Genomic DNA, 27,417 nt, shown 5'->3' with positions numbered 1-27,417 from the left:
AAGCCCTGAACTATGCAATTGAGAACAGGAACTAAATCTGTAGCCCCAAGTGCATATTTGCTCTCCCCGCTGTGCAAAGGCAAACAGGAAATGTCACTGAACTGAGAAAAACCGAGAGGTTTTTAACATAATCCTAATGTTTGGGGGCTTTGAAAAGGTATTTTCTAAAAGGTTCCATTTTCATATCCACAAATACAGCCCAGCATTTGCAAAGACAGCTAAGAAACATTAGTAACTCATAAATAAAACAGGACAGGGTAAGAAGCCACAGCCCACAGCCCTCTTGGATTTTTGACCCTCTGCAAATACAGCTAATGTGGCAGGAACTATGAGCCTAAGACTGGAGAAGACAGTATGGCTGACACACGTGTCTGCAGGTGAGGAGGAGGCTTAGCAGACTGACTGTCCTGATGGGCAGCCTTTGAAGCATGGGCTTTGAAAGAAGGCAATGGACTCAGGAATCCTGCCTCCCACAGCCCTGAACAGTGCTGTACCTCTAGAAATCTCAAGATGCTCTTGTATAAAATGGAAGCAATGGCAAAAATGGCTGTGAAGAGTACAAAAGATCGCTTATAATATGGGTATAATATAGTGCCCGGCCTCAGTAGGTGCTGAACGATATATAAATGTCATGATTATTATTATCAACACTGATTGGTGGAAAGAATTTCATTCATGAGAAATAAATTAAAGAGGGAGGCCAGGTCTCCAGGTAGGGAGGGAAGGACTGTCAATTAGTACCACAGCTGACATATCACATAGCACTTAGCTTCTGCTAGTTGGCATACTCTTCTTCTGTTAGTTGGCACACTCTTCTAGTGTCCTGATAACAGCTCTGAGTTGTCATGCCTGCATGCTTGATTCTGGGCTTGGAGAGGGGAGATATTCATATATCTCCCTATTTGCCCACTAGCTACAAAGATGCAGGGCCAGGAGGGAAATCCAGGCTGGTGCCTAAGAGCTTGCACTTTCCACTGCTCCACACTACCTCCTGTCCTTTCAATTCCCTGCCTTCTTGTGAGGTGGGCTGGCAGCTAACTACAGATAAAGGGGCAGCTGGGGACATGAGAGGTAAGAAGAACAAGTTCCATAGGTGGCATTCCACACTGTTCAGAATTGAAGCTTCACCATGGGTCACATTTGAGGCCTCTTGGAGATCTGTCTGGTCTAGCCATATGTTCCCCCACAGGCATGGCTTAGTCAGTTATACCCCAGGCCATTCCCATAGGAGAGGTCATCATTCATACCCTGTCCCTAAGAAAGGGGGGGGTCTTCTTGAGGTACTTGCCAGAGTGTCCCCAAAGCTGACAGCACAGCCTTCAGAACCTACTTTATAGACAAAAGATCAGTAAACTCAGGGATATACTCTCAGCCCCACTATTAATTGACAAAAATCCCAAGAAGACCTAAGATATGTTTGGCTGATCAAATTGGCCGAGATGAAAGGCCTGCTGTAGCAGACGCAGTTCTTGCAGCTGTCGTGATACATCGATGCTGCCTTTCTGTAGGCGAAGCTGCCATGTGCACTGGCATGGCTAATGAGCACGCTCTGTCTTGAGAAGCAGATAGGGTACAGAGATGTAGATTAAAGCGATTCTACAACTGTATTGTTTGTAACAGCAGAAAACTAGTAACTGCCAAGGAGGGAGTGCGTAAATAAATTATGGTGCACCTCAAGAAGGAAATGCTGTGCAGATTCTTGTACACGCTGCCAATGAAAGATGTCCAGGATATGATACCAAGTCAAAATATCTGGTTGCAAAACATCTGTTCCTATTTACATAAAAGTAAGAAATATACTCTTGAATAAAAACATCAGGAGTCTGGTGAAATACAGCAACATGAAAAAAAAATCCAAATGTGGCAAACATCTTGGCCTATGGGTCTAAGAACCTCCTATAGAAAGGCAGCCTGGGCTGTCTTCAGGATCCCACTCCTCAGGGCATTACTTCCCCAAGGACTCCGAGTAGCTGATAATCAGACAGGCATCTCTCAGTCACAGTCTGGGAACAGTAAGCCAGGAGGGCAGACAGGCTGGAAAATGAACGACAGACATGTAGCTGCACCTTGGGTGAGCCTTGACCAGATACTTTCTGCCACTCAACTCTCCGCATGCACCAGAGCCAGTTTCAGGGGATAAACCACCTGCAGCCAGGTGAAGCCTCTTCTCTTCAGAGATGAACACAACAGATCTTTAGACTTCAGGGTGACCTATCTCCACATCCATGTGCCAGCCTGTTTTATGTCAACTTGATACAAACTGGAGTCATCTAAAAGGAAGGAACCTCAGTAGAGAAACTGCTTTCATAAGACCTGGCTATAGCACATTTTCTTAGTGATTGATGGGGGAGGACCAAGGCTATTGTCATTGGAGCCATCCCTGGGCTGCTGGTGCTGAGTTCTATAAGAAAGCAGGCTGAGCAAGATACCTAGAGTAAGCCAGTAAGCAGTGCCCCTCCATGGCCTCTGCATCAGCTCCTGGGCCTCCAGGTTCCTGCCCTGTCTGAGTTCCTGTCCTGACTTCCTTCAGTGGTGAACAGTGCCATGGAAACATATAAATAAATCCTTTCCCCCTCAACTTGCTTTTGATGATGATACTTTATCACAATAAGTACCCTTAACTAGGACAATCCATAATGTCCAACTGACCAGGTCAAAGGCTGATTTATCACCTGGTGTGGCCTACGTTAATCTGTCCCCTAACTTCTGAGGACATCAGTTGTCAATGGATTCTCCTGAAGCAGTGCCACATTGGGGCTGCCCATTCATTTTAAGACTTGCCATCCAAGGGGACTGCTTTCTTCACTGGAACCATGAGAAACTGAGAACAATTCAGGATGGAGAGAATACCAGAGGGGAGAGAAGGGGGCCTAGAGTTCTGTAGCCAGTACTTGGTGAGCCTCACCACCGCCTTCAGACCCCAGATACATCTCCCAACGTATCACTACATGTTAAACTCTTTTGAGTATTCATTTATTAAAAGGTTTGGTGAGTTTCTGCGCTAATCAAAGAAAGCATGCACGGTAAGAACAAAACCCAGCAGTGCTCTGCCTCCGCCCTATCACCACCGCCTCCTCTCAGAGAACTCGTCTTTCTCTCCTCAGCACTCACTCTGGGTCTCTAAATTGCTGTTTTTACAGCGATTTCATGATTTGTCAACTTGCAATATCAGAGATAAATATCCTATGATGGCAGTGAGGGTTCGCTCTTCATGCCTCTTCCCACAGAAATGTGGCAGTACACTTCTGTGAAGACGATCTTCGCTATTGTGACAACATTTTGTCCACTGCTGAGCCACTCTGTGCCATAATTGCATCCCTTTCCTCACAATGAATAATTCCCTCATTTAAGGATCTATTTTCTTCGGACCTAGGTCCACTTCTTCAGTTCTTCCAGTAGCTCTCCGCTGTTCTTCAGCCACCTGCACTTCTGGCCTTGGCCAGCAGTGTTCCCACACCAGAGCCCAGGGCAGCTACGTGTCAGCAGCTTGGAAATCTGAGCACCTCTTTAGCACAGCTCCTGCTAAAGAACCATTCCTTAGTTCCCGTCTGTCCTCAACACAGCCTCTGCATCCTCCGAATAAAGGTGCAAGGATAAAGCAAAATTGAACTGTTTGTTCCCACATTCAATTAACAATTTGGCTGTACAGAAGATTGTAGATTGAAGCCATAACTGAGTACATGAAGGCTCTTCTGGTTCCTCCCTCTGCATTCAGTCTTTTGCATATGATCATCACATCTCAGTCCCTTAGAAGGGTCATCACCTGCCTGAAGAGATGCCAGGAAGAGGCAGGATACCCCTCCACCAAGGCCTTCAATTCTGGCTCTAGTACAGAGACTGGGTCCCCTTATTCTTGTGCAGACTCAGCCATTACTGTTTCCAGGCCCCTTCCATACCTGCCTTCTAGGAGGACTGCAGCCTGGTGGCAGTTCTGGACCCTGCATGGCCTGCAGTGTGGTAGGTGTCCTGGGCAGAGCCTGGCAGAGGCTTGCTTCTTATCAGAACTGCTCTCAGCCTCATACTAACACCTTCTTTCACCACACTCCTGTCTTTATATTTTAGTGTTTAAGATGGCAACTTCCTGTTGTGCTGTGGGTTTCAAGGGAAGTGATAAAAGCAGAGGTAAGTTCCTAGGAGTAGGTCTTTGAAGAAACTACCACCATGGATGTTTTTTTTTTTATTTTGTTGTTGTTGTTAAAAGGTGATAGCTGCAAGCTCTCACCCCCGGGAATGGACCTACCCAATCACTATGCCTTTACTACTATGGTGGAGTGTACTATCTCAAACTGTGAGCCAAATTAAAGCTCAAGTTTGTCATGGTGCTGTGAAAAATAACTATTTTATTTTTTTTTAAGATTTATTTATTTATTATGCATACAATGTGCTGCTGGCATGTATGCCTATATGTCAGAAGAGGGCACCAGATCTCATTATAGATAGTTGTGAGCCACCATGTGGTTGCTGGGACTTGAACTCAGGTCCTCTAGAAGAGTAGCTGTGGGAGAGTCTTCTGTTTGAGTTGATTTCATTGGTTAATGAAGAAACTGCCTGGCCCATTTGATTGGCCAGCCCTTAGGTGGGTGGAGTAGACAGAACAGAATGCTGGAAAGGGAAGTTAATAAACTGACATGCCTCTGCTCTCTGAGCCAGACTGCCGTGCCTCTCCTCAGGGGACAGATGCCACAAAGCCAGCCACCAGGTCAGATGTGCTGAATCTTTCCTGGTAAGACACCACTTTGTTGTGTTACACAGATTATTCGATATGGGCTAGTCAAGATGTGAGTAAGAGGCTGAAACTAATGGGCCAGGCAGTGTTTAAGTGAATGCAGTTTGTGTGTTGTTATTTCGGGACATAAGCTAGCAGGCAGCCGGGAGCTGGGCGGCAGGAACACCGCCCGCAGCCCATCACTACAAGTAGCCAGTGCTCTTAATTTCTGAGCCATACCTCCAGCCCCCTAATTTACTTTACATCCTTATTCGTCATCAGGTGGAGATTTCTTTGGGTTTATGTGACTCAGGTTCAGTTCCTGGAATCAGAGGCATCACTGCAGTCCTGGGCCATCTAAGGACAGTAGGTTTCCTACAGACCCAAAGGTGAAGGGCAGAATGCTTCTGTGTTTGTGGGCATTAAAGGGGACTCCTGTCAGTGCCACAGCCCCAGTATTTCCAGGTATGTAGACACAGGTGGGTAAAGAGAGCACTTCTTGGATACTCTGTTGTGGGAGCATGCCCCTGTTGATGTGGAGAATGGATTTGGTCCAAAAGACAAAGACTGCGTTCTGGCCAGAGTGTTCTTAGCTCCTAGACCACCAGCTGGGGACAGAAGCTGTCTGACCTGTAGGATGGAGAGCTACTTAATGTCACTTAATGTTACCCTCACCCCTTGCTGGTGCTTCTGAGCCGACCTAGTTTTGTTGGCATTGCCCCTTTCAATCCAAAGGCGCACAGGTGCCTGACTACATGTAGCACTATATACCAGGGCTGGGAGATGCTGGGCCTCAGACACCTGTGCTGAGTCTTGGGGCCTCTAATTAGCCTGTACTCTTCCACCTGCCTTTCAGAGCTCTGCTTTGGCTGCCCCAAAACACTTCCAGGGTTTACAGTTGTTCTTGAAAGTTAAGAGAGGGGAGAAATTAGTCTAGTCATTTTGCCTTGATCAAAGCCTATTGATATTGTTCCTTTAGCGGGGTTATGGTGTGTCCTTGAAACACGCAGAGAGAGATTTATTTCTGTTCATATTTATTTCCCCTATCTTTGTTGATCTATATTCTTGCCCGTTTGTCCCCCTTTGTAGCCTAGGCTGGCCCAGAACTTATATATCCTACTGGCTGAGCCTCCCAAGTCCGAGGGTTTCATGTATGTGCCACCATAACCAGCTACTGATGTAATTTTAATTCATTTTTTTGTTCTTTGACAGTTTCACACATACATACACATATAATTAATTTCATTTTCACCCCCTATTAATTTATCTCACTGTCCTTTCTGCTGAGACCCTTCTTTCTAACAAGTACCCTTACTTTGATGTCGTGGGGGCGGGGATGTGAGTGTGCATGTACGTGTCCTAGAGTTTAATCAGGGTTGGCTGCTAGAGCATGGGGGGAGTTATTTACTGATATAATTTTTGAGTAAAGAAAGCAAAATGGTTCAACATTTAAACTACATATAAAAACTCCACTCTGACAAGTGCAGCTCCCATGTCTTCCTCTTTCTCCTCTGCAGCCTTGTCAGTAAACATCAGTTCATGACTATTCTTCGTGCATTTCTTTTTGAAAAATAAGTGGGTTCATACTCTTGCATCCTTGCTGCCTTGTTTTAGCAGTGGCCTGAGCATCTGTTAGCAGTTGATGATTCCCACCCCAGAGACTCCCAGTCCTCACAACCTAGAAGCTTCTCCTGTCAGCACCCTCACAGGCCCGTGCTTCTGCATAAACCCTTCCCTCCATTCTGCTCACATTCCTCAAAATCTGCCTCATGCCCTGGCTGCTGCCATCCCCCTTCTGATGTTACTGACGCAGAGTGGTTTTTTCCCCAGACTTTCCTCATAATTCTTATTCTTCATCAATCATTTACATATATGAGTCCCTTGCACAGAAATGAGGGAACCATGCATCCTAAAGCCGTCCCCATTAGAACTGGCTGTGAAGTTTCCAGTGACTCACGCCAGTCCACTAATACGAATGGCTGGAGGATACCCACACCAGGTGCTGATGAGTTGCTTCTGGTTTAAGATCATAGGCTCGGGAGGAAAGTGAGATAGTTTCCACAAAACATGGTCAATAAAACATGAAATGTTAACAATTATACTTTACCACTTTTTAAAATGTCACAAAATAGAAACGACACCCAACACTGTCACAGTGCTGGCAGGCTGCTCTGTTACCTCATACCCAGTTCACAGGAACAGGCAAATATCCCTGGAGATTTGGAATCGACTCAGCTTCTTCTCACTGGAGGCAACACCCTTTACACCAGCTCTTTCCTGGATCCTCTGAAAAAGCCAGGCCTCTTTCCCATTCCCTCCCCTCACAGTACAGCCTCAGCACCAGGATGAGAGACCCTTCTTTGCTCACTGGGTTCACAGAACAGGCATTTCTTGAGCATTTACCGATCTGCAGACTGTAGGAGCTAATACTTATGAAACACTTGCAGAGCGTCTGCCACATACAGGAATGCAGTAAATATCAGCCTTTATTCTAGACAGGCAAAGTCACTGGCTAATATCCAAGAAGCACCAGCAAATCAGCAGATTCTACATTCTAGCCTCTTATTTTGCCAGAAGCTGATGTTCTCATTAGATGCCATTAGAGCAGCAAAGATACTTGCCAAGGCTGACCATTTTAACAAGCGACAATGAAGTGACCTACATTCCTCCTGGGAGCTACAGGAAGCTCAGGCGCCTACAGGTTTTCAAGCAGCATTCCTTAGGGAGAGTCTGTGACAGTACAGGAACTTAGAATATTCTCAATCATCTCAGATAGAAACAAAACACAGTGTGCACTCCTAAGAAGGGCTTTTGCATACCTATGACTTAGGTAAGTAACTTGAACCTCCCTGAGCTTGAGGCTACAATCTGGGCTTTCAGATTTGAAAAACATTGCCTACCTTTGCACTAATTTGTTTTGCCTAGACCAGTATGAAGTACGACATCAACAGTCTTTATTTGATGCCCAGGACTTCTTAACGAAAATACTATAAAACCTGAACACACCTCATATGGGCCTCCCCACCCCTACCCCCATCCTCACTAGCTTCCAAATGTCTACGGAAAGGATCTCCTATGATGCTTAGGAGCCATGATGCAGCTGGACGGTGTATACCTGGCCAGCTGAAGGATCCACCCGTAGCTTTCCTGTGCTTTCAATGGTCCCTGGCAGTCTTCGGTGGCCAGTGACTTGCTGGACGTGCAGGTACACAAGACCTGGGTCCCCATAGGGCATCTATCTTCTCTCCGTCTCTCTCTCCCTCTCCCTCTCCCCCTCCCCCTCCCTCCCTCCTTTTCTCTCTTTGGCATCTGCAGAGTTTGGGGCAGGGAAAAGACTGATATGTGGAGGCTGGCACAGGACTTCTCTAGGAAGGTTCAGGGGAGGTGTGAGTCATAGGGTGCAGAGTCTGACTGGCACAAGTAGAAAAAAAAAAGACACTTCCAACAAGGTTCAAGGAACAGAAAGGTCTGTAGGAGCACCAAGTGAACCCAGAAGCAGGCCAGTTCTGCTGGTGGGAGTGGCAAGGCTGGGGACCGAGTAGCAGCAGCCATGTGATAAAAGCATCCTATGAGCATAGCATAGGTAAGGCTACTTTGTGTATTCATTGGGGCTAAAACTAAAGGCCAAGAGGCCATTAAGGTTCAGTGATACTGACAGCAGGGATGGAGAGAAGCTCTTCCATTTAGGAGGAAGTTCAGAAATAGATTGGCATGGGTAGGGAGAGGAAAGGCCCCACTAGACTCTGGGTTTCGTGTACCTGGAGGTGATAAAGAATCCTCAGGTTGTGAGGCCTCACACAGTAATACTGCATGAATCTTAGGTGGACTTGGACACCTTGTGTCTCTGATGACACTAGTTAGTTCCTTATAACCTGGTCTGTACTCCTGGTCTACGTACACAAGTTTTTATGACATTTTTTCTTCTCAATGGCTTAATTCAGGTCCTTAGGGCTTATTTAGGGTTGTTTCACTGTGAACACTTGAAGCAATTTGAGAATGTGATAAAAACCGTGGGCAATCACTTTACAAATCAATTTCTATGATAAATGACAATGCAGACAGAGTGAATTTCCATAGGCACCTTGAGAGGGTCATCCCAAGGAGCCAGGACTAACTGTTCTCAGATGACATAGAAGCAGTCCAAAGGGGATGTGATTGGGCCAGAGATGCAGACTAATTAGACCAAGGCATCTGATTTAGCTGGCCTCAGGGTCATTTCCCACTTCTGATGGCTCAAATTCCTGCCACTGAAAAATAGAAACCATAGTTCAACATAGAGGCAAAACAAAGGCTTCAGATCAGCAAGTGCTACATCTAAACTCTATTTCCACCACCTATCAAGCAGCTCTGTGTACCAAAGTCCCAAGTTTCCACCATATAACAAGAATGCTGTGGTAACTAGAGACCTGTGGTAACACTCAGAAGACCTGTGGTAACTAGAGATAAAGCCACTGGCAAAGTGTCCAGGACTGAGACAATCCACAAAGGGAACCAGAGAAGATTCCCGAATGCTGGCCTAAGAGGAGGCCACAGAAGAGAATCCCTCCTCCCTATCCTCTTGAGGTGATGCTCAGGCAGGCCTGTGGAGGGCCCAGAAGAAGCACGGACCAGCAGGTCTTATCACTGCACCACAGCAACCCTGGCTCTGTGGATTAGGTTCACCTGGCTAGCCAACCCAAACCAAGCCCCGGCTGAACTGGCACCTCATGGTGTCCTGAGCAAGTGGCCATAGGGCAGAGGAGGACACTAAACATCCTGGAATCTTCTGTCATCAGAAAGTGTCCCTTCCTCAGCTCTTACTGCGCACACCACTGATATCTGTGAAGCACACCCTGAATAATGAGCGACTGTGAGGTAGCAAACAAAGAAAGGCAGAGAGGTTTCAGGGGACAGTAAGGGATGAACAAGGATTGCGGGTATGGGGCCGGCCATCACTGCGGCACATTCCAACAACACAGGAGGGCAAAGAGTCCTGTGGTCTCTCCTGGCTCCTGCACTCTCTCATTCAGAGACGTTCTTGACAAGGCTGATGACTGAGCAAGTCTCCTGCCTCAATGCTCCCAGTTATGGGCATGTGTCATCAAGTGTGGGGAAGCCTACAGACCTTGTCAAACATGTCAGGCTGATGAGACGTTAGAAGCAGCTCTGCACTGGGGTCACTAGGCATTTCTGGTACCATTGTTGTCTTATGCTAGTGACTCCTTGCTATGGCCCTGTCCTGGACTGTAGGATGGAAAGCAACACCCTTGTACCTTCACTAACTGTCCAAAGTGCATCTCCTCAACTGTCTTCAGATGTTACCAAACATCCCCTGAAGTCACAAACATCCCCGAGGGAGGATCACACTCTATGAGAACAAGAATGCAAAAACAAAAACAAAACCTCTTGAGAAATAAAATGAACACTCTTAAAAGGACGGAGGTGTTTGTGAGATCATGAAGATCATGGCACCCACTGATTGCAGTTCACAGGGTAAGAGACAGGTACAGGGTCCAGAGGAACACACCGGTTTGTAGGAAGTTTGTGGGTTTCCACCAGGTGCTTCTAGGACCCAGCAGTCACTTTCCCAGAAACACCTACTTCTAACAGAGCAGAGCACTGACTAGAGACATGATGGAATGGCCCAGGCCGTGAGGACAGGGTCAGGGGAGCTAAAGCTTGGAAAGTTGAGCCTTAAAAAAATGAAAAGGGGGAGGAAAAAGCTTTTAAAATTGGATTAGGAGTGATAAGAGCAGGAAGGGCTGGGCTCATATTGGGGTGAAAGGTGGCCAGTTAGCAAGATGGAAAGAAAGGACTCCTAAACTCCCTCTGCTATCAAAGAGAACAATCTCCTGACTGAGACTGAATCAAGCTCTGATGTGAGGGAATTGAAACTCAAGGCAGGAGAGATTGCAAGAGAACATCCAGTCACGCTAAATGAATTCAAATCTCCCCATCCAGATGCATCCAGTCTCAGCATGGATTTACTCACAGGACAGACTTTGGGGCTGAGCACTCCTGAGGATTCAAAGTAAATAGGAAGATGCCCAAGACAAGCAACGTCCAATTTAGCAAAGAAAAAAAGGGATAAAGCATCACAAATGACAGATAGGGGAGCAGACATAGGATGTCAGATCCCTCCCAGTCCAGAACCATTTCCCTGCCTTTTGTTTTCATATATTCTAAGAAGAGGCAGGAGGATTATGAGTTCCAGACAAATGGAGGTTGAAGAGTAGTTCTTTCCAATTCTTGATATAGCACGCATGGCCAAATGGTAGGGGAGGACCCTGTGGCTCCATAATAACTTTGCCACTTTTCAGGGTGGAAGCAGAACTAGGAGCCACCATTGTGCACTGGAAAGTACAGTTGAGTTTCATGTAACAACAGCAAATGTGAGCACAGAAGGAAAGTAGACTGTTAGCTATCTAGCTACATCCTGGCAGGCCTTGCCACCCATGACCTCATCTGCTTGATTCCCTAAGAACAAAGACTGTAAGCTCAGCAGAGGTGACTCACTGACCTAAGGTCAGTAGGCAAGAGCCAGGGAAGAAGTCAGATCTGGGTGTGGATATGGATTCCGTCAGTGGTTAATCACCTGTGGGAGACAGCAGGAGGCTTGCAGCATCTGTAAGAGCTCCCATACACAAGAGTGTTTATGATAAGGAATACAGTTCTAAATCAGTGAGTGGAACCATGTAACTACTAATGAATATGATTTCAAAATAATCATAAATGACAAAAAGAGTAAAAATGGAGAAAGATGAGCATTTATCATAAAATAGATGACAAACAGCCTGTCGTTTTAGCCACTCAGGAGGCTAAGATGAAAGGATCATTTCAGCCCACTCAGGACAACAGTGACTCTGCAAATCATAAATAAATAAATCCCATTAAATAAATATCTATAAAGTAAACAGACCAAGAAACATGAATTTTTCTAACAAATAGTTTAACCACTCTCTAATAAACATATCACATAAAAAAGGCCTATAAATCATTTTAAAAAGACAAATGGCCTATAGGAAAATGGCCAGTTGCTATAAAGAGGATACACTCAAGAGAAGAAACATAAGGAATCAAAGCACTGTTTATCAAAAGAGTTTTATGTTGATCACTGTAAAGTGTAGTCATGTTTACAGGGGATAAGATGCTGCAATGGCACAGGTATGGAGTTGCAACCTCAAAAGCCTTTTCATTGGTATTATTCTTGAAGAGAAATCTGGGGTTAATCATTAAAACTAATACTTTGAGAGAGATGATAATCTTCCATGCCATCAACAGGAAGATGCCAAATAAACACAAGAGATTCCCATCATGCACTTGTCAAAAGGAACAAGTGAGATTGATGTACAGAGAGAGCTGGGATGTAAAGGCTTTCAAGACATACTGTTATGTTCAAGCTACAAAATAAGTTGCAAAATAAACTGTAACCCCATTTGTGAAAGTCCATGTCTGTACTGTTGCAGTAAGGCACCCAACAGAGAAAGTATCTGTTGGAGGAAGGCCGCTTGTTGGATCCTGGCTGCTCAGCCCCGAAACAATCATACAGAAATCATTATTATTTGCAATACTGTTTGGCCAATAGTTTAAGCATATTTCTGGCTAACTCATATCCTAAACTAACCCATCTCTATTAATCTGTGTATCATCATGTGGCTGTGGCTCACGGGGTAAAATTCTATCTAGCGTCTGTCTCCGGCAGGGGCTACATGGCTTCTCTCTGCCTCTGCCTCCTTTCTCCCAGTATTCAGTTTTGTTTTTCCCACCTACCTCTATTCCCTGTACAGGCCCAAGACAGTTTCTTTATTAACCAATGGTATCTATAGCATACAGAAGGGAATCCCACATCAGTATCTGAAGGAAGCTCTCCCAGGGTTGATCTGAAGACGGAAAGCCATGCTTCCCATGCTTTCTGGTGTTTTGGCTTTCTGCAAATATACATTATATTTGTAATTTATTTAAAAGGTGATGAGGAAAATACTTCCAGGGGTAAAGTCAGAAGAGACCAGCATGAGAGGGTGAGCTGCGTCAGCCCCTCTGGCGTGTGGCAACACAGAGCCTGAATTCCCCTGAAGAAGTACAGAACTCATGATCCAGTAATTTTAGGTTGAAATATGCATTTTCCTAGAAAACCAGTTCAGACGGTTCTAATGACGGAAAAACCTGGAGCAACATAGTGTAATGACAGGTGCAAGGGATAGGATGTTGCTAGTTAGATCAAGATAGACTGGATGTAAATGAAGGTTGATGGCAGACTAAAAATTCAAGAACATTGGAAGATATGTGTGCTTATGATCCCATTTTTGCCATTGCTAAAACATTACAATATTACTGTTTAACAGTCTCTGGTATGGGTGAGAACTGAGGGGAACAATTGTCACTTCTTTTAAAAGCAGGGCTGAGAAGCAAAGGACAATGGCTCTGGGCTCTGATTGTTCTTCATGGACGGGCTCTGTGGGAGCCTTCTCAGCTTGGTCGATCACCTTCCTGGACCTGGGGGGAGTTGGGAGGACCTTGGTCTTAGCATAGAGTGGGGAACCCTGATGGCTCCTTGGCCTTGAGAGGGAGGGAGGGGAGGTATGGGTGGAGGGGAGGGGAGGGAAGGGGGAGAAGGAGGGGAGAGAAAGGGAAGAAGGAGGGAAGGAGATGGAAATTTTTAAATATAAAAAAAAATAAACCATGAGAAAAAAAAATTACACTAGAAAAAAAAAAAAGCAGGGTGATTCAATCAATTTCCTTTTATTCTTTGTCCTTATCTGTATTTTTTTTTTGTTTTTCTTTTTACTATGAACATATATTTCAGAAATAAATAACAGGCAATTTAAGAAAAAGGCAATGTTATCCCATGGCTGAATAAGCTCCAAGCAGACGACCTAGTAATTCCCAAGACACAAGTACCCAGACAGAGTTTGAAGATTGAGACAGTAGCAAAGAGCATTGAGTGATATTCAGAGAACATTCTCCATCTCATGGGTCCACCTTGGTCTAGCTGTGTATGCTGTTCTCTACTGACTACAGGGTCTTTCAGTCACTACACTCTGGTGGGGGGGGGGGAGCTGACGCAGCTCACCCTCTCATGCTGGTCTCTTCTGACTTTACCCCTGGAAGTATTTTCCTCATCACCTTTTAAATAAATTACAAATATAATGTATATTTGCAGAAAGCCAAAACGCCAGAAAGCATGGGAAGCATGGCTTTCCGTCTTCAGATCAACCCTGGGAGAGCTTCCTTCAGATACTGATGTGGGATTCCCTGGGATTCCCTTCTGTATGCTATAGATACCATTGGTTAATAAAGAAACTGTCTTGGGCCTGTACAGGGAATAGAGGTAGGTGGGAAAAACAAAACTGAATACTGGGAGGTCAAAAAGTGAATTAGGTGAGGCCATGATAGGGAACAGTTCTGTTGGGATAGTGGGCACATGCAGGCAGCACAGGGGCTTCCAGATCAGGCGATGCTTAGCAGGCTGGAGAAGCGCCTAGAGACACAAGCAGGAGTCCTGCAGCCCAGGCTGAAGGATCTTGGCCTTACCTGGTTGCAGTGGAGAGTCAATGAACAACACCAGAAAGTCTGGCTGGACAACTGGATGTTGGATCATGGATGATATCCAGAAAAAAAAGTACATAGTGGGAGGGAAGGATATGGCTTCAGTTCATGAGAGACTAATAGGCTGCCATGACGGAGGGAGGATTAAGGGGGCCAGGAAATGCTAGCTCAGTGGTATGAGCAGGACACTTGGTTCCCAGCACTAGGGGCGCACAGTATGCTGAATCCTGATGTCAGTGTCTTTTCTTGACTTCTCACTATGACACCAGCAGTGAACGGGCTGATCTAGGCCTGGGAGGGGAGCACTAGAAAGGGTGGGAAAGGTCCTGGAGGTCCACCTAAAACTATCTTTTTAACAAAGTCCTCCCCAGCTGGAATGGGTGACAACTTGCATGTGTTATGGAAAGTCACTCTTGGCTCTCTAACCTGTAAGCATCATTTAGGAGACAAAGTGCTGGGGGGACCAACACACAATGAATGTGAGAAGGAAGCACTGCACAGTATGGCTACTGGAGGAATGCACAGAAACCACTTGAAGAGAGCAGATTCTGACTGAGTCTGGGCTGAAAAGGACTCTAACAACACTAAAGGGCAAATGACATAAATCAGTAGCAGCAAGCAGCAGTTTAACCACAGGGCTAGCCCTTGACCTGGGAGGCAACTCCCTTTTCCTATCAGGCTCTAGCAGCATTTATTTTAAGTTCTCTGGCTCAGGTTTTGTGCATTGAAGGAGGAAAAATAGAACAAGCTATTGTCATGAAAAAGTCTGAACTATATGCCCATGAACTTAAGAATCAAGAAGCAACTTCAATGTGACTGTTGGATACAGACTTATGCCCCAAACAAATAGAAAACCAAATATCCTGGAAGAAGATATTATTGGAAAAAAAAAAGCATAAGAATTAATGTCACTGCTCTGAGGTAAGATGAGGACATTGTAGTTATGTAAGAATTACATATTTGAGACTTGTGTGAAGTACACACAGGGAGAAAGGGTACGGCTGCTGGGAATTGGCTTTAAGGTGCTTAAATAAACAGATAGGGCACAGCCAGAAGTAAACATGCCACGGGAGGGATACTAGCTGTACTCCTGTGTCTCCATTCAGGAGTTCTCCCCCATGAACAGTGTTGACTCACAGCCCTGCAGCAGCTGGCATGATGCCATCAGCTGCTAAGTACTGACCCCTGAATTCAGGTGACAAGGTCTCAGGGCCAAAAACTCCGATTTTCGGCTGTGACCCCACCCAACTCACAGTACCACTGCTGTGGATGTCCATGCTAGTTCTGTATCTGTTGCCCAGTAGGCTGGTGAGAAGTCCAGCTTTGTGGAGTTGTTTGCAGTTGGAACAAAAAGAATGCAATGACTCACTCAGAACATACCTGGGGCTTTCTCACCAAGCACTCAAACCAGGCCAGCATTGTTGTCACCCAGCTTTCAGGGTCACTTTGAAGGTTAAAGGAGACAGTCAATATTTTTGTATGTAGAACACACTCAATAAATATTAGCAGCCAGGCACCAGGAAAAGCAGCTTTGGAAATGGGTTTAATTTGTGTGTATCAACTCATGCAATTGTCTAAGTTACCTAGGAGGTCAGAGCTGCTACAGTTTCCTGAGACAGATTCTCAAAGACATGGTTCCATTTTTGGTTGTGCTTTGATAGCTATGAAACATCTGGCTGTCACTTAGTTTCTCTGTGTCTTCTGTTTCATGTGGCATATAATCCTCCTACCACTCCCAAAGCCACATAACAAAACCTAAGCAATACAACTCAGGTATTGTACCTAGCACAGAACAGCTACAGAGCACCAGCAGTGGTCCTAGGCTTAGACATCTGTCCCAAGAAGGTAGCTGCAAGGCTGGGGAGCAGCAGGCCCTCCAAGTTTATAAGAGGTTGTAGTTTCTGTGTTTTTAATCTTGGGGAGGTGTCAGGTAGAGGAGGTTCTGGTAAAGTAGGAGATAAGACTGTATGGCAAAGAACCCACTTTAGGTGACAAAGTAGAAGCAGTGTAGAGAAGGAAAGGGCACAGGTGGAGATCAAAGAGGTAGAGGTGATAGGTAGAGCAATGTGGTTAAGAGGTGTGAGTGGAGCTGATGCAAGTAGAGGGGAAACACAGAGGGTAGAGGAGGCAAATATGCCAGTTGGTATAGAACCCAACGGCAGAGAGAAGATAGAGGTCGACATGGTGCATGGAGAGGTACATGAGATTAAAGGTAGAGGGGTGGAGATGGTGAAGATGGAGATGATGGTGGCAGAAGTAGAGATAGTGGACCAATTGAAGGAGGTAAAGATGGACCAGTTGGTAGAGATGATGGAGGTGGTAAAAGAGATGGCATAAGTAGTAAATAAAGGTAGCGAGATGGTTCAGGAAGTGGTATAAGTGATGGAGGTGAGTGCAGAGGTTGAGGTGTAGATGAAGGTAGTAGAAATGACGGAGGTGATAGAGGTGGAGGTAGTAAAGGTGGTAAGATGGAGGTAGAGTTGTTGGAGATCGTGATGGTGGCGGTGGAAATGGTAACTATTATGGAGAAGAAGGAAAGCGTGGAGGCAGAGGTGGTGCTGATGAAGGTAGAAGTGAGATGCTAGAGGAGCACTTAGTATTGGTTATGCTGCCTCTCCTCACAACGACCCAATGAAGAAACCTTATTCATTTAAGAAATGAATTCAGATAAGAAAATGAAGTTTGGGAAGGCCTACAACTTGATCCTTGATGAGGCAAGTTACAGTTTGAATGTGAACTATTGCCACAGACTTGCTTGCATATTTGGTCCCCACATGATAGCACCACTTTGGGAGGTTGTGAAACCTTTGAGACAAAGGGCTTGGCTGACAGGCACAGGTCACTAAGAATGGATCTTATAGCCCAGCCCTGCTTCCACTTCATCTCCGCCTCATGACTGGCCAAGATGTAAGTAAGTTACGCCACACCCTCCAGCCACTATAGCCTCCTTCAACACCAGAAATTGGCTGGACTCTGAGCTATAAGCTAAAATAAATCCCCCTTGAGTCTAAAAGGTATTTTGTTCACAGCAAGGAGAAAAATAGTTAGCATGATTAGTGCAGATGGTAAGAAAGCATCTTACTCCAGAGACTGGGCCATTCTGCTTACACTACAGTAGAAACACCATAGGGCCAGTAGATAGAGATGTGAGGACAGTAGCAGTTATACTGTTCTACCATCCCTGGCTGGGATCACTAATGGTGGCTTCAGCTAACACAAGGATAAAAAGTAATGGGTGTTGGGTGAAGTCTTCATTAGGTACCATAACCAAAGCTAATAGTGCTGTCCTTGTAAAGATGCAGACCCCCAATGTTCAAGGTCTTATGTGATTTGCTATCTCCACACAGCTGGCAGTAGTGCTGAAAATCCAGCACTTGATACTACACTGCAACACTCTCAAGCCACTCAAGGGCAAGGCTATATATAGTCTCACATATGGTGGGGAAGGGCCCAGGGCATGGGTTCCAGGTCCACTGTATCTTCTGTCTGTCAAATTGTGCTGATCTATTCCCACTCAAAGCTCATGAGAACATACAAGTTAGGTGCCATGACTAAATGAGGCACTGGTAGAGCAGCTGGCAGATAAATGTTCTTTCACCTAGCCTGGTACCAAGGTAAAAGACTTCTGGATTCAAACATATTCAGAGGTCTCCTTTAGACTATTAGCAGGAGGCTCAGTGGGTGATGCATGTTCCCATTTGATCTGGAACCAGGCTACTTTCCCTGTGACTGATGTCACTATTTGCCACTGTTCTGGCTTCAGGTCACTGTGCTGTCTTCTGCTCTGCATCCCCATTCTGGTTGCATCTCTCTCAAGGCTTCTCTCTGGGGATCCTTGTCATTTGGTTTCATCTCCATACAAGTGTCCTGCTCTGCATCTCAATGACATCTCTGGGGTTGACACAAGGTAGGCCTCCATGCTCAAAGGAGGTGTCTAATGGACATGCCTGTACAGCTGTTCTTGCAACAAGAACAAGTTTACTCACCCTGTGGCTCCAATCTTCACTCCTAGAACCTGTGGCAGACTCTGGAAAAGGCAGTCACTTGTTAGAATGCCCTGCTCTGACTCTGGACTGGCTTATGCTGGATCCCTTTCCAAAACAAGATAGGAAGCTTCCTCCTCCCAGATCAATGGGCTTTCTACTCCTTTCTCAACTACCAACATGTTCTCCTGCATGAAACTTCTTGAAAAAATGGCCAGCTAGCCTGCTTACTCTATACATACCTACCTCAACCCCACAAAGACCGGTGCTAGCCTCCCTTAAGATGAGGAAAGGCTCCTTGGGTGTGGCTACATATCCTTTACACCTGTAACACAGGCTTTCTTGGGCCTGAGCTCTCTGCCCCGCAGTATCCGGCCTGCTTCCCACATTCTCTTCCAAGCTGATATAGAGAGGCAGCATGGTGTGGTGGAAGGAGCAGACTCCATCTATCAGCTGCATGGCTTCTGGCAGCTTGCTCAGCCTGCTTCTGAGTTCTTTCATTTGTAGAACACATGTAATATAATCTAGTTTGCAGGGCTGATGCCAGGATCAGTGATAACTTATAAAAGGGGCCTGGCACATGGCACAGACTTGTCTTGCAGGATCTATACTTCCTGCTTGACACTTCTTAATCATCTTCTGGTCATCCTGTCTCATACACGTATGTCCAGAATTAAACTCACCACTTTCCCTAAAAGCAATGGCTCATATGACTTTCTTTCCCTAAATGGTACCATTATTCTCCTGGGCTTTCAAGCTCAACTCTCTCTCCAGCTTTCAGTCCTTGCAGACCTTAAAACGATTTAAGGCCACACTTTTCAGTCAGGTCCCTTAAAATCATATGCCAGTCTCTGTTCAGCCTCACCTCCATGGCCTCTGTGTGGGGCACCTCAGCTGAGGCTGGGGCCTCCACCCAGAGGTCCCTGCTGCTCCTTGTCCTACCCTTCAGGCTGCCATGGCATTTTGGTTATTCTCCAAACACTGCTTCCAGTAAGCAGCCTTCTTGGCAAAGCTCCCCTTCTTCCTCTCCAGAAACCCGAATGCATTTGTTTCCTGTTTGTGTGCACACACTTTCCTCTCTTTATTCTGGAAAATACTTACTGAACACCTATTATATGAAAGAAACTGCATTCCTGGCTTCCATTGATGAATCACCCTTTCTGAATGACACTGTCAGGACTGTGCTCAATAACTTTTATTAGGAAGAAGGGGAAATGTCACAGACACTAGGAAGTACTAGGCAGCATGGTTATGTGCTGTGTTATGTGCTAGAATCTCTGAGAGGGCCCCAGGCTCCAGGAGAGGGGACAGGAGGCACCAGAGACTCCCTGCTGGCCTGCCCTCTTCAGTAGCATCCCCTTGTTTCTATCAACTAACATACTCACAGGTGAATCCTTCCCAGGTCAGAGAGTGACTCTTATCCAACCTATGCATCCTTTTCCAGTCAGGGCTTCTCCTCAGGCACTGTTCAGCTTTGTAACCCACAGATTTGCTTTGCTGCTTCTGAATTTTATGCAGATAGATCATACACTTCTCCTCCATGCCTAGCCTCTTCTGCTTCCTTTGTAGGGTTTACAAATCTTCACCACTGCTTCCTACAGCTGTAGGCTGCTTGTACTCTCTCTTCGCTGGATGGATGAATGGATTGCATGATTCTGCTCTGAGGCTCTCCTGAGCACTCCATAGGAATGCCATATGTTTCTTCTGGAGAATCCGCTGGGTCACTGCATGTCCATATCTGGTTCTAATAGAACTGGACCTCAGTTCTTCCAAAGTTCTTCCAAAGTGGCTGTGCCAATGTACTGCCACAGCAGTGTGGACTTCAACTGATATCACCCATGTTGGCCCTTCTGCTCAGGGCACAACAGTTTCACTCTGTGGGTGAAGGTTATGGCTCCCTGGTGTGCACATGCTCACTAGCAAGTGAATACACTGATCAACGCCCCAGAGACAAGGATACCTGTGCATGGATCAGGCAGGCTTTAGGGAAAGCGGGGAGAAAGGGCTGACCATTCATAGGAACAGGCATGTGCAAATGGGGAAGATAAGAAGAGCCAAACACCAGAAAGGACACAAACGTTTCTGAGTTTTCCTCCCAGACTGAGTCTTAGAAGTTAGCCTGTAAGCTTTCTCCTCTGTGCAGCTGCTGAGTCTGGGAAAGGGAAGATGAGGGCTTACAGAACTGAGAGGTCTTTGTAGCCTAGAAATCCAGAACATGAGCATCATTTCTCTATATCCCCGAGGACTCCATAAGGTGCAGCCACTCCTTGCCTCAAACCTCACCACCTCCCCTCTATACCTGAGGCCTCCATGAAACAGAACCACACCTGTCTGAACCATCTCTGTTCCTGGAAGTTGGCCAACAGAATTGATGTAGAATTAATGAATGGTTATGTATTTAAAATTAAAAGGAGGGGAAGGGTGGAAGTAACATTAAAGAGAACTTATGTCAATATGCACTCTGTTGATTGCTTCACACAAATAATCACTCTTGATAAAATAATGGGCAGATTACCACCCCACCCCACTTCAAGCAGAAGAAAACTGAGACCGGAGGATGTACACACCATACTCAGCTCAAGGCTGTTCCATTACCAAGCCAGAACTAGATGATGTCTGTGGGACCTCAAAGCATACTTGTCCCTTTTCTTGGTTCCATGGGTGCCATGGCTAGCCATAGCAAATGGGGCTTTTGCCAGCAAAAGCAGTCAGTTCTACGGGCTTTCAGGGCGTTTCAGGCATTTCACAGGAGTTCCTGACACAAGAAAATAAAATTCATTGGATGAAGAGACACAAGTCACTCCAGTCCTGAGAGGGCCAATTTCAGGCACAATGTGGGGATCCTGCCCCAGTTTGTTCATCTCCTAGAAGTCACAGAACGACAGCCAAGTGCATGTTCAGTGGGAGGGCAAATAAGACTGCAAAAGGTTCCACAGCACAGCTCTGAACATGGCTGAGTGTGTCCCAATAAAAATGTTCGTGGTACGTGAGAACTGATAGTGTGAACAGCAACTGGTCCCAGCCTCCTGTGCAATGCCTACCTGGCCTGTGGGCTCCCCGTAGGCATTCAGAAAAAGTCTTATGAAATCTAGGAAGGAGGCTTCTCCAATCCCAGAGAACAAGAGATGGGGCCAGATCACTGTCAGTAATGGACCTCACCCCAGCATGCATAGGTTCAAGCTCACAGCATGCATGTACCCGTGCTTATGCACTATTCCCAAACTGCAGAACTTGTTATGAAACCATACAGAATACCAAGTCACTAGATACAGGGTAAAACCCAGCATTTCCTGTGTACTTGGCGCAAGGCAACACTTCTACAGATACAGCCTATATTATATTAGCCTCCATTCCCTCTTCACAGACAGCATGGACGACTCCATCTTAAACATTAGGAAATGGAGACACAGGAAGGAATAGCAACTGTAGTGCAGCAGAGACACACCAGCCAATCAGACTCTGACACTCAGGCTCAGCCAGCTCAGCTGCACTACTGTCCCCTGTGACTAGTATGCCTACAGTTCTCCCTCAGGTGCATGAGAACTTTCCAGCAGTTCACTGTTCACCCTGGCGAAATTCAACACTCTACACTTATACCTTTCCACGTGGGCACAGAGAATAATTACTCAGAAAGTTTAGAAAGTACAGAAGCCTCTACTTCCACACTAAGAGACTATCGTGGCAGAGTAAACATGGTGGTACAAAAGCACCACAATGTCTCCTCCTGGATTGCAAGCCTGAATGATGCAGGCTTTCCTTCCTTGTTTGTCACTGTGGCCAGGGAAGGCCCACATGGAACCCTGGGACTGACCCAACAGGTGACAGGTGGCAGGCAGCAGAATTCTAGCCTAAGGCCTCCAGCATTCCACCCTAAACCTGCCTTGCCCTGCACCCTGCATTGCTTAGAAGTCTAGAATGAGCCCATCACTTCCTGGACAGGAGCCCACTCTCTATACTATCCACCTTCCCTAGATGGGGTTCCACTGTCCATGTCTGCTTCACTCCCTCCTAGATCAGGCTCTGCAGTCAGTATCTACACTTAAAGGAAACAGAAAAGGAAAAGAAAGAAGGGAGGAGAGAAAGAAAAGGAAGGGGATGCTAGGAGAAGAGAGAGGAGGGGAGGGGAGGAGGGGAGAAGCATGGTGGCTGGAAGGTCTGGGAGCTGTAAATGTCAGGGTCTAAGAGAGCTCAGCAAACAGAAGTCAAGCTGAGGAAAAGCAGCAGTTGATAAGGAGATTGTCAGGGGCTGTATTTTCCTCTTCCCAGCCATTACCAGAATAACATTAGCCACAGGAAAGATTGAAAACCTTTTTCAGAACTAGTATAGCTAAGCCTCATTCTTTGGCCTCTTGTGTCTTTTGTGGGCTCCATCTGCTGGGATGTGGGATGTTTTTCTCTCTAGTATCACCAGGAAAGCATGATCAGAAAGGAGGGCACACTTTGACACCTCATGAAAGTGAGGGGCTATTCACAAGCATGTAAAACCCTCCCTTTCAAGAGGGCCCATCTCTGTGCAGAAGGAGCTGGATTCCCCTTTACTAGCAGCAGAGGAGGAGAGGGTGTGGAAGAGCTAGGTGGGAGAACGGCCTCTCCCTTGGGGAAAACTGGAGTGCAGGTGGAAGAGGAGAGCGATGAGAGGAAAACAGACTTTCAAGGAGGAAAACTGCTACAGACATTTCCTTCCACGCCACAGAAGCAGGTGCACATGCTCTGAGTAGCCAAGCCCAAAACAGAGATGAAGAGAGCACAGCAGGAGACAGAGTATTGCACATACAACAGAAAGAGTATCTCTATGCCTGAGAACATATGGGCGACTGTGATAATTAGAGCCATGGCTGGTGGGTTGTTTTTTTAAAATTCCTTTTTGTAATATCAAATCACAATTCTTAACATGGCAAGCTACAGCTAAACCTGTGCACGGACTGCTTAGAGAATACTGGCTTCTTAAAGGCCTCTTGGCCCCAGTCAGGCATGTGCTTAGGACTGCAGGGTGTCACTGTCAGGGCTCTACCCTCAGTGCTGGCTTTCCACTACACGCCTGGCAGAAGCGGGCAAGCAGGTGGCCGTGAAGCAGGGAGCCACCGCCCTCTTGTCCCCATTACCTGGAAATCCAGAACTCACACTTCTGCCAGGCTTTGCTGTGGCATGCTGCAGGAGAAAACCCCCATGGAAAGCAGGCCCCCTCAAGCAAACTGTCACTTCCAAAGCTCCAAACCCTGACAAATGACAGGAGAAGACTTGCCTGCAAGAGCTGGTGGCTCAGATTGCTTGGTATGAGGGAGAATACTTTTCTCAGGCATGAGGGAAAATACTTTTCAACTTCCCAACCATCTCCTCCCATGTTATAAGCCATTACTTTGGAAAATTCTGCCATAATCAACAAATTAAAGCCCCCCCCCCCCCCCAAAGTAAGCACATTACCAAATAAATTTTCAATCATCTGTCACCAACAGAAATGCCTGTGACTCTCCTGCATTCTTGGCTCATCCACAGCAGCAGCAAGCATGCCGCAGCAGAATACTTTGATCTTCCCAAGTCCCAGGAGAAAATCGATGATACAACTTTAATGCATTTGTACAGCAAGGCTTCATGTTATTATTATTTTTACTCAATGTAGCTTAACTCAAGTGAAAAAGGTGTACTGGGCCTCAGCACCGCCCTGTGGTGAAAGTGAATTATTTTTCTAATACTGGATTGTAGCAGAGACAGCTACATTCACAGAAAATGGCCAATTAAAAAGCAATTATGTCTGTGATTGCAACTTGTTGAAAGGCTGGGATTGTGGTGCTCCTGTGGAGGCAGGAGGATGGGCATGTCCACAGGGTGACTCGTGTTAGGGTAAGCCAGCAGAAAGCCTGCTGTTCTTCCCCCACCACGGTGGTGGTGGGGCTCTGGTCATGTACCCTTGGGACCTACGTGAAGGGAACCAGGCCTGAGCCTTACCTTCTCCTGGATGCGCCCCTGCTGCTCCTTGTAGAAGGTGTCACGGCGGCTGAGCTCGGCCTCTCTGTTCTCTAGTTCCCTGGCCTAGTTGGGAGAGAACAAAGCCTGTGTTAGCTGGCAGCAGGGAGAAGGTGAATGACGTTTCTGCTCACAACAATGCTTGGTGAGAAAAGCTGGAGTAATGTACAGAGAGCCTATGCTGTGGCAGGTCATGCACATGTATTACGCTCAATTTTCACACAGCCCTTCAAGGTGGATAATTAGCACAACCATTTTGCAGATGATAATCACTAACGTTTACTGAATGCTTACTATCTGCCAAACCCTGTTCTACATGCTTCTTGGGCATTTCTAGGTTCCTTCCAATGCCTAGGAGGAAGGTAGAGTATAATAAGTTAATGAAGGTCAAGAGTCACAGTGGATCCCCATAATAGGAGATTCAACAGAGAGGCCAAGTAACTATTCAACAGCCATGCAGAGCAGAGAACTTGGGTCTGGCTAAAGCACTAAGCTGCCTCTAACTTCAGTCGGAAAGAGCAGATTGTGGCACTGGTTTTGGAGTCCTGATATTTGGTGGTACACCACAGCACTGCCCTATATGCTCTGCTGTCGTGGCAGGGGTCCCTGTTTATAGCAAGAGAGCCAGAGTTCTAAAGAGGAGGGGATTCATTCCCCTAGGTGGTTAAGGAGTGTGTGTGAGTGAGTCATTTGAAGACAGTTTAACAGAGCCTCCCTCCTTCGGTTATGGTAAGGATGGTGGCTCGGCTAGACAGTGGACAGTCAGGAGCTAGCAGTCTTGGGGTGTAGCCCAGTACTCTCCTTAAGGAGCTATATGACTTTAAACAACTTCCTTGCTTGTACAGAACATCTCTCTGGTGCAATGGCTAAAACTGAAACAGAAGTGTCCTCTGCTTCCATACCTATAAGACTGTCTGAAGACTGTCCAACAGAAATGAGCAGGGTCAGAACGAGGCATCCACAAAGGCTCGCAGCACTGGAGCAGCAGGGAGCCTGTGCCCCTTACTGGAATACCCACCTCTTCAGTCCTTTAGGGGCTGTCAATATGAGTATTAAGCCCCACTGCCTCTGTCTTTCCTGCACAGAAGCAGTCATCAGGGGTCAGAGAGCTTGGGACAGTCTGGGGTAGGTACCTGGAAGAGGGATCTCTCTCCTAATGGCTGTATACATAACCCTATGAGGGCTGTGTGCCCAAACTCTACACCAGGCTCCTGGTGGCACATACTCTCACCATCCCCAAGAGCACAAGCTTATCAATGACTGAGGTCCTCTATGAACCCATATCACAGGATATCCAAGTCCTGAGCCTTTTATTTTAAGATACCCTATGTTCTCTGCAGATGAGTTTGAATCCTTCAAAAACACAAAGGAAGAAAAGAGGCAAAGATTCTGAAAGCCCCTCTCCTTGGCAATGATATTCTTGCTGGCCTAGAATCTTTCAGAACAGCAGCAAACTAAGCAGCAGTGGGAGCTAACTGCATACCAGTATGGCATGCTTGTGCTGAAGGGCTCAAGGAAAGGGCAATGCCAGGCTATATGTCTGAGAACAGAATTCCGATACTGGCTCTGGTCAGTGGCCTCGCTAGTCTTGGGTAAATTACCTTCCTCGTGTATTTCCCTTTACCTGTCAACTGGAACAAAGAAACAACTTGGCTCCCCAGAGGCTGGAGAATCTAAAAATTCCAAGAAGGTTCTGGAATGCCAATGCTCCGGCAAAGCTAAACAGAGACAAGGGACTACATGCAGGGATTCCTCACAGGCTCTTTTAAGAAGGCTCCTGGAATGCCTCTGGAATGCCAACACGCCAGCAAAGCTAAACATAGGCAGTGGACTGAATGCCAGGGATTTCTCATAGGATCTCTCAAAGCACGATGATATGATGAGGCTGTGTCCCAGGCACACAGGCATAGCTAATCTGTGCGGGGCCTCTCAGCAGCCCAGCATCAACTGTGAACGATCTCTAGTTCAATTAGAGGAGAAGTGCATCTGATACAATTAAGGAGACAGTATGGGAATATCCTGCAGGGATTGGACCTGTCATTTTCTGACCTGTAGTTCCAGCCAAGAAGAAATATGACATCCAAAGGCAAAACTATCATGAAACTCTTCAGTTGCTATGCCCTAGGGGCGGCTAGGGCAGAAAGGACAAGGAAGCTCATCCAGGCATGTACCCACCCTCCCAATGACATACTGTGATTCAGTCTCTGGGCAGAGGTTCCTGGAATACTCAGCCAGCAGCCACTAGGACACACATCAGCAAACAGTTGCAGAAGCAAAGCTCTGAGCAGAGATGCCTCACCATCAGACTTACTGCCGAGTCTAGAGACTGAGACTAACCTAAGTCTGCAGGAAAAGACAAAAGAAGGATCAGGTGAGGATGTAACGGGCAATCAGGGAGGAAGAGTAAGGACAGCCCACTTGACTGGAAGCTCTGCGGCTTGTGCACTTCTTCATGAGTTCCTGCCACGCAGTGTTTGCCTGCTCTAGTCACCTGTGCGGCTGGTAATGAAATCTCCATGAGCAATAATGTACAGGAGGCGATGCAGGGAAGAGAGCCCACAGCAGGCACCCAAAGATTTCATCTTGGTGAATGAAGAGTGCATCACACAACAGCAGCTCTACTACAAGGCTTACAGTCAGCAGGCTTCCTAGAAACAGGCATCTCTCCAGGTGATACTGGAGTGGCCATCATGGTCCCAGTAACTGGCTCAGTAACTCCTTAGCTGCTCCCAAGTGTCTATTATAAAAGAGCATTCCTGAAAGGGGGCTCTGGCTGTACCAGATGTATTCATGGAACTCAGTCCTTGTGGGAAAAGCAAATATGTATGTAGATAGTCAGTTTCAGAGTCTGATGTGCGGGGGAGACTACGACCCTGTAACATGCGAGCTAGCAGGCTGCTATTTTATCTAAAGAAATCCCAACCAAGTCCTTTGGGAAAACAAATCTAAAACAAACCAAGTATGTTGCTTCAAACATACAGGACAAATATCACCATTATGACGTTGTGCAAAGTTGAAGGAAGGCTTTGAGCATTAGTGGAGGGATCTTTAGTGGATTAGTAGAGGGCCTCTTTCCATCAAGACTATACTGCTAGTTCACACTTTGATGCACCGCTGCTGCTCCACACACACAGCAGCAGAGAAAACGCATGCCTGAAAAGACACAGGTTCAAAACTAAGATTAAAGAGCTAACACAGAAGGGACACACAAAGCAGTAGGCGGAGTGTGAACCACAGGCCTGC

General features: G+C 46.3%; 1 protein-coding gene across 1 annotated transcript in view; it reads right to left on the bottom strand.

Moving 5' to 3' along the window:
* Chchd6 (coiled-coil-helix-coiled-coil-helix domain containing 6) overlaps positions 1-27,417 on the bottom strand; it is a 240,398-nt gene that overhangs the window by 74,582 nt on the left and 138,399 nt on the right. The window contains exon 5 of the mRNA XM_038320147.1: positions 24,157-24,240. Coding sequence (XP_038176075.1) covers positions 24,157-24,240 — 84 coding nt within the window. The remainder of the gene's footprint in view (positions 1-24,156; positions 24,241-27,417) is intronic.

Source organism: Arvicola amphibius, chromosome 2 (genome assembly GCF_903992535.2).
Source record: "Arvicola amphibius chromosome 2, mArvAmp1.2, whole genome shotgun sequence".
NCBI lineage: Eukaryota > Metazoa > Chordata > Mammalia > Rodentia > Cricetidae > Arvicola > Arvicola amphibius.
This window is presented reverse-complemented; position numbering and strand designations above follow the sequence as displayed.